At 46.6% G+C, this 12,020-nt stretch overlaps 1 protein-coding gene across 1 annotated transcript in view; it reads right to left on the bottom strand.

Annotated features, from left to right (window-relative positions):
• LOC146024716 (myosin-IIIb-like) overlaps nucleotides 1-12,020 on the bottom strand; it is a 493,994-nt gene that overhangs the window by 154,674 nt on the left and 327,300 nt on the right. Inside the window, exon 16 of the mRNA XM_083155469.1 lies at nucleotides 9,536-9,582. Coding sequence (XP_083011595.1) covers nucleotides 9,536-9,582 — 47 coding nt within the window. The remainder of the gene's footprint in view (nucleotides 1-9,535; nucleotides 9,583-12,020) is intronic.

The raw sequence follows: 12,020 nt of genomic DNA, 5'->3' as shown, positions 1-12,020 counted from the left end.
TCCCCGCCGCCTTGCCGCCCCCCCTAACCCTGTCCGTCTCCCTGAAGCGGAGACGGACAGGGTTCCCGCCCCCCGCCGATGGGAAACTGAGACGCACGCGCGTCTCAGTCAGATGGGGCGCCTCTCCGCCGGCGATCGTTAGCGGCCAGATTCTGGCGCTGGTGAAGCAATAGTGAGAGGCCCCCATCTGTATCTTGCTCAGGAAATTTTTTATTTCCCCTGCGTCTACTGATGTAGAGGCATACAGCTTTTATAAATACTGCAGAAATGCATTATCAGGTGTGGTATCTACCACTTTCCCATCCCCGCTAATGATTTGTACAATATTATTTAATTTTTTGTCCTCTCTGACCAATTGTGCCAAATAGCTACCTGGTCTATCGTATATTATATATCTATTATGTGCTAGAAAGGATTCTTGCTTTTGGACTTCGTCCATCCATATTGCACTTGCATTTAGCCATTCTACTTTAGCTTCTTCTGTTCTCTCTTGCCAATATTATTTCTCCAGCCCTTTACTCACTCTCCGCCTCCACATTCTTTTCCCTGGCCCGCTTTTTTATATATGCAATTCTTTTTATAAGCGACCCCCTCATGCACGCTTTCCCTGCATCCCACACAACCTTCCCGTTAGCTGATCCTTCATTATTCTCAATGCATGATTCCCATTCCCGTATTAACCTCTGATCCGGCACCCATCTGCTCCAACCATGATGAATGGCATTTACACACCCTCATTCCTTTTTCGGTATGTTCTTTAAGATTGATCATGATGGGTGCGTGATCAGAGATTCCCCGGGGCATATATTCCACTTGCTCAACATGAGGGAACAGGGTTTCATCCATCCGCGCCATATCTACATAGCAACACCAGTAAGCTGGTATTAACTATTTTCTAATATAAAGAAAAAACATATAACGCGCTGGAAACAATATATATATATATATATATATATATATATATATATATATATATATATATATATATATATATATATATAAATTAATGCAAATATTTACTAAACTAAAAATGAAATACACATATAGTATATAACACTGGCCAGTGATAAAAAATACAATTCCATAAAAACACAATTAGTTGCAGACAAAATCCAGTGTGGTGGATTCAACATAAGTTGGGTATAGCTGTTCTGTTTGTCCCATATATAGGTGGGGAAGGTTAGTGGCTCCCTTATATTTTAGATTTTGCCTGGCCAAACACAATAAAAATGTAAAGAAAAAATATAAAAATGTATAAAAATATATTTAGTTCCCCTCTCTTAGGTTAGAGATGAAGAGAGGGGGGAAATAAAAAAATAAAATATAAAAGTCCAAAGGGAGAAATCTCCCTGTACCTGCCGTATGTGCACTGGTTCTAAGGGCTGTGTTGCAGCAGTCTTTTTAAAGTTCCTGGAAGCCCGGGATCCGGGTTAGATTGAAGGTGGTGTGGTTACCAAACCCAGGAGATCTGCTGCAGGTAACAGGGCTCTATTTCTCTGGCACCCTGGAGATGAGGTTGCTCAGTCAGAATTAGCGGTATGACGCGTTTCCCCGCCTCCTTAGGGGTTCAGCGGCTTCTTCAGATAGTAAGCCGGTGAGAAAGCTACATGGATACCATTATATAAGCTGTATTAACAGCTGTTCGTATTTCCCTAATATAACGCTCGGCCTATATAACTGTTCAAATACACCATGTACTACAAATTATTGCTCTGCTTCGCTCTCCATGGTTTTCTCTCAAAATCAGTCTCTTCTCTCTCTCTCCCTGAAGCTCAGCCCTCATACACATTTCTGCCTCCATTATCCACACCCCTCTTATTAACACTCATGAGATTTTTACATATCTCTCTACATTGACAATAACATCCACAAACTGTCGCCAGAAACAACATTCACAAACCACCTGCAGCTACACCTATCTCTCTCTACTGCTTCTATTAGCTGGTGACATTTCACTTAATCCAGGCCCCAGCTGCTTGCCCCGCTCGCAGGCACCTAACTCTCAGGAACATAGTAATCCAGCTAACCTCATAAACATCAAATGCCTCCTTTCATCCCCCAAATCACTAAAATGTGCGTTATGGAATGCACGCTCTGTTGGCAACAAATTAACCTCCATCAATGACCTCTTCATTTCAAACAACTTCAACCTGCTGGCTATAACAGAAACATGGCTCTCACAATCAGACACAGCCTCCCCTGCAGCCCTGTCACACGGTGCTCTGCACTTCACACACACACCCAGGCCTGGTGACAGCAGAGGAGGTAAGGTTGGAATATTACTATCCCAATCCTTCACATACACAGTTATACCACAGGTTCCATCACTCACATTCACATCATTTGAAGTACATTCCATCAGAACTTACACTCCTTTCTCGCTGTGTGTTGCAGCGAGGGCAGAAAACACGATTTCTGGAAGATTTGTCTGCCTGGCTCCCTCAATTCCTTTCCTCTGACATCTCATCCATCATCATGGGTGACTTCAACATTGCTATTGATAGCCCAAAATCTGCTGCTCATGCCTCTAAACAACTCTCTCTAACCTCCTCCCTTGGCCTCTACCAATGGACTGACTCCTCTACTCATCGGGATGGCCACTGTCTTGATCTGATATTCACTAAGCTGTGCTCAGTGTCGGAATTCACCAATTCTCCTTTCCCTCTCTCAGATCACAACCTTATCACCTGCATGCTGTCCTCTAGTACTTGTAACTCAAAAACACTGAAATCCTTTAATCCACCTCAAGCCCGCAGAAATATTAATGATATTGATTTTCATGTACTCTCCTCCTCACTGCAACAACAGCTTGCTCCTATTTCTGCATTCACTACTCCTGAGATGGCGGTATCACACCTAAACCTAACCCTCTAAACAGCCCTTGATGAAGTGGCTCCAGTTACCCACCACACTCCACGTAGGCCTAGACGCCAACCGTGGCACTCTAAATTAACGAGACACCTACAAAATAGCTCACGCAAAGCTGAGCGTATATTGCATAAATCTCACAGTCCAATAGATTTCTTTGCATAAAAGAATATCTACCAGTCCTATAGTTATGCCCTGGAAACTGCCAAACAAACATATTTCCAAACTCTTATTTCTGATCAAGCTTCTAACCCAAAACGTCTTTTTAATACATTTACATCCCTTCTCAACCCTCCCTCTCCCAAGACACCAACCACTATCCATGCACAAGATCTTGCTTCCTACTTCAGGGATAAGATTGACAAGATAAGAGATGAATTGGTATGCTCCAACTCAGTTGGTGATATGCTCAATTCCATACCTGAGCCCTCTGACGCATTTACTTCATTTGATCCCACAAATGAAGATGAAGTATCTGCACTTTTCTCTTCATCCCACTCTACAACCTCTCCTCTTGAACCTATACCCTCGCAAATAAGTAAATCTCTGTCTCCTGTGCTCATTCCAATCTTAACTAAAATCTGTAACCTCTCTTTCTCTACTGGTGTCTTTCCTTCATTGTTGAAACACGCAGTTATTACTCCGATTCTGAAAAAAACAGAATTCTGATCCAAGCTCTCTCTCAAACTACCATGGACCTCAGGTCTCAACTTCCATGGACCTCCAAACTACTTGAAAGACTTGCCTACACTCGCCTCACACACTTTCTTAACTCGCACAACTTAATGGGCCCGCATCAGTCAGGCTTTCATGCCCAACACTCCACAGAGACAGTACTGACTAAAGTTGTGAATGATCTGGTCACTGCTAAGTCTAAAGGCCACTATTCACTACTAATTCTTCTAGATCTCTCTGCTGCTTTTGACACTGTTGACCACACACTTCTCATACAAACACTACAATCCATAGGTCTTAAAGACACAGCCCTCTATTGGTTCTCATCCTACCTATCTAAATGCTCCTTTAGTGTTCTTTTCTCTGATTCTACCTCCTATTCGCTACCTCTTTCAGTATGAGTACCTCAGGGTTCAGTTTTAGGTCCTCTGCTTTTCTCAATCTATAACTCATCTCTTGGCAAACTAACCAGCTCCTTTGGATTTCAGTATCATCTGTATGCAGATGATACTCAGCTCTACCTATCCTCCCCGGACCTGTCCCCATCTGTATTGAGCCGTGTCTCTGAATGCCTTTCTGCTGTTTCATCCTGGATGTCATCTCACCACCTCAAATTTAATATCTCAAAAACAGAATAAATTATATTTTCGCCAATAAAAAGTAGGTACCAACCTGATATCTCTATTTCTGTTGAGAAGATGACAATCATTCCTACCTCTCAAGCTCGCTACCTAGGCGTTATCCTTGACTCAGAACTTTCCTTTGTACCCCACATTCAATCTGTCTCAAAATCATGCTGCATGCACCTAAAAAACATATTTAAAAGTTGCCCTTACCTTACACAAGACACTGCAAAAACTCTAATCCATGCTCTCATCATCTCACGCATTGATTATTGCAATAGTCTCCTTATTGGCCTTCCCAATACAGACTCTCACCACTACAGTCCATCATGAATGCAGCTGCGAGGCTAATCTTCCTAGCCAGACATTCATCGTCTGCAAAGCTACTCTGTCAGTCACTTCATTGGTTACCTGTATTCTACCGTATTCAATACAAAATTATTTTACTTACACACAAAGCCATAAACCAAACTACACCAACATACATATCTTCTCTTATCTCAAAATATCATCCAACACGACCTCTACGCTCCTCCCAAGATCTGCGTCTCTCATCCACACTCATTACTCACTCCCATTCCTGACTGCAGGACTTTCTTCGGGCTGTACCCACTCTGTGGAATGCCCTCCCAAGCACAATAAGACTCTCCTCCAGTCTCCAAATCTATAAGCGTTCCCTGAAAACTCATCTCTTCAGGCAGTTTATCACATTCCAGAACCAGTCATAGAACCTTGCATTCTGGTGGAATCGATGCAATAAAGAATACAGTATCTATCCTTATGTATCAATGCCTATTTCCCTATAGATTGTAAGCTTGCGAGCAGGGCCCTCCTACCTCTGACTGTCTGTAAATACCCTGTTTGTTGTATCACTGTCTCCTTTGTAAAGCGCAATGGAATATGCTGCGCTATATAAGACACTGTTAATAAATAAATAAATAAATCTATGAATGGGAGTAACATGAGTAGGTATTCATTTTAGGGTGCTTCTCCATCCACCAATCTTTCCATCCAATATCTTCTATAAAATGGTGTAATCCCTTATTTCCTCTACTTTTACCTCCATCTATCTAAGCTGGGATTGAGGACATTATGCATATACCCTAAGCACAATACTGCGGCCCCCTCAGATTTGGCAGCAAATTCTACCGCCCTTCTCAATACTTCATATTGGAATGGCGGTGGGATATAAACTGCCAGTACACATACTTGCATATTACATAATTGGCCTTGTAGGGATATATATCTAACCCTACAATCAATGTCCTGACTTTTACATTTGAATGGAGTATTTTTATAGAACAATACAGAGACTCCTCTAGCAGCATTTGAGAAGCAGGAGTGGTACATACTGACAACCCACACCCTTTCTAGGGCTTTGTTTTTCCCCCCATTAAATGTGTTTCCCCCAGACATATCACTTGTGCCCCACATTGTTTATTGTGATTCATCACCGTAGCCCTTTTAATCCTGTCATTTAATCCTCGCACGTTCCAGTGCACTATCTTCACCATCTTTTATTTTCATTCATTGTATACTGTTTTTTAGGCAACACCTTCCATACTTTAACTTTAGACAAATCCCCTCCCCCCTCCTGTAGTATACCTTATACCCAACCCCCCCCCACCCCCACGTCTCTTTATTCACAATAATCATCATTTCCTTACATTTATGTATTTCACACCTATCACTTGGGCAATATTTATTCTAAATGATCACTCACGAGTGAGCCCTCTGGCGTTTTCAATCTTCAGTATAAATTTGGAGAGAATGACACAAATAATACAAAAAAAAAAAAAAAAAAAAAGGAAAAACTCACAACTGTACATATGAGCATAATTCGATTCCACACCATAACACGCTTCTTCTGGGCTAGTATAGAATCTAGTCTGTCCATCCATCCACAATTATCCTTCATTTTACTGGGAACATCATGGAGTACTGGATGTTTAACTCCCTTAATCTTCTCTTGACGTTCACAAACTTCATTCTCTCTTTCTGAACCTCCCTAGCAAAATCTGGGAACACCATTGTGGTACTCCCATTGATTGACAGACTATGACTCCTGGACCTACGAATTACACTGTCCCGTTCCCTATAATTGAGCAGCTTCGCTATCATTGTCCTGGCAGGGGCACCTGGGGGTTGGGCTTTCATTGGTACCCGATGAGCCCTCTCCACACAAAATTGTGCTGTAAATGCCTTTTTTCCAAACTAGTCTATCAACCAAGTCTCAAACCACATTTCAGTATTGTCCCCCTCTGTTTTCTCCGGTATACCTGTTATCCAGGCACCCCTCCATCTCTGCCATCTGGCTTTGAACACTTGTTACTGCCCCTGTTATTTTTTTGATTTGTGCCTCCATAGGCCCTTGAATATCCTCCAGTTGTGATACTCTGGTCTCTGCCTCATTAACCCTCGCCTGAACACTCTGTACCGATGGTCTCAGTAAAATGATTTCATTATGGGTTTGCTCAATCTTGCCACTCAGTCTTTCCTCACTGTCATTTATGGCTTCCAGCAATTTCTGAAATGTAGCTTCCGGTACTGGGTCTGCTAGAGTGGATTTAGATGGAGCAGATGTACCTGGTGACAGAGATTCACGGGTTTCCACATTTAGGGACTTGTTATTGCTTCTTGCAAATCTTTCTAATTTAGCAGCTGCTGCTGCTTGCCCTGTTTTTCCCATTTCAGTACAGTATATTCCTTAGGACAGTACTTGTTGTACTTCGGTGTAGGAGTGTGCCCCACTTATCTGAACCTGCGGTATGTCTCAGGTGACCACACAGGCACTGGGCTCCCTCCAGGGGTTTAGGTATATTTGTATTATTTAGTTCCACACAGTCACTCCCCTCTGGCATGCCCCAGTACCTGATACTTTTGCTGGCCACAAATATCCTGCAGGGTTTGTTGCCGTCTCCAGCCCGGACTCTCCCTTTATCTGGGGTCACTCTCCGGCTGTCTCCTGTCCACGGTGTCTGCTATGCACCAGTGCCCAGCCACTCTCCCAGTCACACACCAGTGCTTGCTGCTTCATAGACCGGGATCCCGGCTCTCATCCCTCTGGAGCTTTGCGTGGTCCACCAGCCTGGTCCACCTCTCCGGCCGTCTCCTACACGCGGCGTCCACTGTGCGCCTGACCTCGGCATGCGGCAACTTCCGCCTGTCAGCTGCTCCCATCATCACACTTCACCGCCCGCCGTGTCATAGATCAGGGACCTGGCTTTCCTCAGCAGCTGCCCAGCATATCTACCCGTTCCATCGCCTCTCAGGTTAGCAGTCCTACGGCTAATCGCCTCTTGCAGTCCTTCTTCCCGGGCACAGGATTTTAGGCTCAATAGTATAGCGTTCTCTGCACGCCGTGCATCTGGGCTTCAACACGCCAGAGGTCTCACAGGCCGGGTCAGTTAAAGTATTATATACCCCTTTTACACCAAAATCCCTGGTCGGACCCTGGTCTTTGAACATGGGAGTTTCCAGGGTTGGACCCAGCTTCATACCCCATTTACACAGCACTGTGACCCAGGTCGGACCCAGGTCTGCACCGTTTACACTGAACCTGGGTCAGCACTGCTTTTCCCTATGGATGACATTAAAAATGTCCATTTTAGGATAAACTGCCATCCAACTTTCCCTCAATGATTTAAAATAAAAATTAAAAGACATGACAAGTTAGCACTGAAAAATGTTTTCTTTTTTATTTAGCAAAATATTTTTCAAAAAGTTTTATTCACTGCTAAAGCACACACAGCGGTATAAAAGTGCAGCATCACCCATGTGCTCTCCCCAGCCCCTGCCACTGCAGCAGCAGACCGAATCTCCCATGTGCTCCCCCCCCCAAAAAAAAATATATATAATAATAATAATATAAATTATACTGCATCCAATTATCCAATTATGATTTCTGTGTGCACTGCCCGTATCCTTCCTGGCTGCTGTCTTTTGCCACTGCAGCGCACTGTGGAAAGGCGTCCAGCACTTCTGGTATCCTTTCAGCACTACCCAGATGTCCCAACCTGGGTTGGTACCATTTACACCGCCCACGACCCAGGTCCAACCAGTGTTCAACCCTGGTCAGGACCTGGGTAGGAGACCAGTGTTACTGGACCTGGGTTGACCCCTTTTACACCAACGCTGACCTGGGTCCAATTATTATTATTTTTTTTTATGAGAAATGCACACTATTCAATAGAAACTTACCAGGTCCAAAACATTTTTTACAGTCTTGATAGGACCAGCACATCCACATTATATAAGTATCAAAAAAGCACACATTTATTGAAGAAAAAATGTAAGGCCATTATACTGATCACGGACAGCAGCAGATCTACAAGAGTACAGCATGGATCTGTAACAGTATGGCAGCAGCCGTGGGACAAACCATTACCCTGACGGGCTGTTTCGGCGCTACAGCGCCTTTCTCAAAGGGTATCCCGCGGGTGGTAGGGGGTATTATATCAACCGCTCAGCATGTAGGACCTGGATCAGTAATTTCCACTAATTACCCCTTTACTGCACAGATGGTGGGGGATGGGGTGGGAGAAGGGGGCATTGGGCTAAATGAAGGGGCCCTGATACATAACTTCCAGGGTGGTAGAGGATGTGTAATACGCAGAAGAGGGGTGTATAGTGGAGTGGGCTTATTATTCATAATTTTCTGGTGGGAGGACAGCTTGCTTTACTGCAGATATCTCCAGTTCCCAGAAATAGATTTCTTAGATTTTAATGGAATTAAAAACTAGAGAATCCCACCTACCAAATGGTCCTAGGGACTAGGGGATCAGAGTTCAGGAGGCAGAGCAATCCGCCAACGAGTATATAAAACTACATACCAGGTGTATGGAGCTGGAGCAGTAACCAGCTGCTGGAAGGCTGATATCTCTGGTTCTGGGAACAGTAGAGACAAGCTACTAGTGTCAATCAAAGGGGGAGAGTCCCAGCTTTTGGAATATACCCCCAGAAAAACTCTAAGTCAGACAGAACCTGAAATATCTGACTGGGAAGAGCAATTAAAAGGCTTGGATGGGGACCACTGCTTTGAAGTCAGACATCTCTGGTTCCCGAGTTCCTGGTTTTCAAAATTCTTGTACCCATGGAAATTGGGGACCCACAGCTTTCAGTCTAGGGCCCTTACCTTAGACTTCTGGGGGGTTTCTGGGTACTCAGAGCCCCCCCCCCCCTGCAAGCGCCACTGCCCTTAATTGTTTAATTCTTGGATAAAAGTCTGTTCATTCTGAAGTGCATATTGAAACTTAAATGCAATCTGTCACATTTGCCCCTTACAAGACAAGTATTTGGAGAGACTTCACACAGGATATAAAATACAGAAGACTACAGAGGAAAGTAGATAATATACATTAATAACTTACTTTATCTCTCTTTACAGGCATTAAAGTTCCTGTTCTGGATATGTTGGCTGAAAAATACAAGGCAGAGGGTAAGACAGATCGATATAACAAATGAACGAGTAAGACACATGATGGTCTAGTGGTGCCAAGAGTGTGTATGTGTGTTGGGGTGGGGGTGGGGGGGGAGTACTAGCCACCTGCTCAAGGTCTTATGGAGGGGCCCAGCTGATTTGTGTTTGATATCAGCCAATAGCATCCAAGGGTTGGAGCCATGGTTTGTAGGAGTTGCTACAAGGCTATGAAGTCCGTGGTTACTTCACGGCCATCTGTACATTGCACTCATGTAGGAGCCGGACTGGAGGCAAAGCCTGGGGGTAGGCTCCCCTGACAGGGTTTGTAGGGAGCTGACTAGCAGGTTAGTCATAGGAGGGGTGTCTAAGGAGAGGGTCATAAGGGGAGTGGCTTAATGGGGTGTTGGAGGGGTTTATAAGCAGGGTTCAGGCAGGAAATAGGGGTCACTGGGAGATTTTCTCAACAGCTAAGCAGCGTGACATCTCCCATGGCTTCCCCAGGCAACGCTGATGCGGAGGTATCCGCTGCGCTGGCTGCCCTCAGGGAGGCAGCTGGCACCAGAGGGGCTGCGTGGCTGCAGCAGCAGATGTCAGGTCTGCTGGGGGGACTGGGAGCAGCAACGCAGGAGGCTGCTCCAGCGGGTGCACGGCCTCGGAGGTCCAGGCCTCCGGAGCGCTTTAGCCCATCTGTGTCCCCCAGGGTTCAGCGCTGTTCACGGAGCCCCGTTAGGGACCCTCCAGGCCAGGCTGCGGGCCGGGCACCTTCCGCCCGCAGGACCAGGTCTGGGAGGAATCCGACCAGCAGGCGGAACCCCCCGCGCGGGGGGGGTCCCCCCCACGTGCAAGAAGATCCGGCGTTGCGTGGTACTGGACCTGGTGCGGTGGGGCATGCGGGGCATGCTGCTGCCCAGCGCGGGGTGAGTCGTGCCAGGGGGGCAGAAGTACAGGCTGAGGACCGCAGGCCTGGTACACGGAGCGAGAGGCGCACGGCTGGCTCCGCCTCCAACGAGGTCACGCCGGCTGGTGCTGTACCTGAGGGTCGGGATGACAGGAGAAGAGAGATGGCAGCGTCAGCAGTTGATGGAGAAATACCTGGTCCTTCCTCATTGGCTGGAGTTCGTCAGGACACTGGACCTGCGGCTGCTGGGTTCACAGCCCCCAGGCAGCCTGGTGAGTCTGTCTCTATGTCTGTTAATGCTTTAGCGCAGAGTCAGGGGGGGGGAGGGTTAGCCCTCCAAGGGGAAATGAGTAGAGGTTTTACTGAATTATTGAGTGGTTTTGCAGATTAGTTGGTGGGTTTGCGGCAGGGGGCGGGGCCGTCCCCGGCGGCAGCATGGGTGCCGCAGAATGCGGGCACACCAGCTAGCATTAGTGTGCCAGGCAGTAATAGTGTGCCGATTAGCAGTGGGGTGCCGATTAGCAGTGGGGTGCCGGTGAGCAGCGGGGTGCCGGTGAGCAGCGGGGTGCCGGCACCCGGCGGTGAGCAAAGTAGCAGTAGTGCAGGGGCAGAAGGGGGCAGTGTGGGGACGCAGGAGGAGAGTGGGAGGCTCAGTGACACTGCAAAAGGGGAGGTGTATGTATGCTTTGAGGGGCCATTGGGGGCCCACCTGAAGCAGGAGGTGAGGGAGAAGATTTGGAAAGGGGAATACGTTGATATATTTTCCTTGCTCCCTTTAGAGCGTTTTCATCTGGATAGGCCCCGTAAGGAGGAGAAGGAGGAGGAGGAACGGCGGCGGTATCGGCTGATACCGCGGTCATTCACGAACTGGCTGCAAGCATTTGCTATTTTAGCTAGTGTGATTGGGGAGAAGGCACCTGACAATTGTTCAGGCTTGTTTTGTTACATGGATGCGATAGGAGAGGCATACCGTGTGTATGGGGGCTTGGCTTGGCTCAGGTACGATGAGCAGTTTAGGCAGAGGAAGGCTGTTCGCCCTAACATACGTTGGGACCATAAGGATATTGCTTTATGGTTAAAGGTGACGGCTCCCACAAAAAGTGGGCAGCCCTTTCGTGGGGACGGGGGGGGGGCCGAGGGAGGCCACAAATGGGACGGCCATGCAGAAGGGACTCTGCTTCGCCTTTAATGACGGGTCATGTCGTTTTGGGGCAAAATGCAAATTTAAACATGAATGTTCCTCGTGTGGAGGGACCCATGGGGCAAATAAATGCTTCAGAGGGAAGTCACGGGACGGTAATTCAAAAGGGGGAGACACCAGTTCGGCTGGAAAGGATGCTGGGCTATCTGCGTAGGTATCCTGATCAGCAGACAGCCGTGTTGTTGGAGGAGGGGTTTAGGGAAGGTTTTAAGATACCTTCCGACGTGCAGGTTTCAGGGGGCTTGAGGAGGAATTTGAAGTCTGCAAGGGAGCATCCAGAGGTGGTGCAGGATAAACTGCGTAAGGAGGTGCAGCTGGGTCGTATGGCTGGACCTT

Source organism: Crinia signifera, chromosome 1 (assembly GCF_055691185.1).
Source record: "Crinia signifera chromosome 1, ASM5569118v1, whole genome shotgun sequence".
Classification (NCBI taxonomy): Eukaryota; Metazoa; Chordata; class Amphibia; order Anura; family Myobatrachidae; genus Crinia; species Crinia signifera.
Note: the sequence above shows the minus strand (reverse complement) of the source record. Positions and strands in the feature narration are given on the sequence as shown.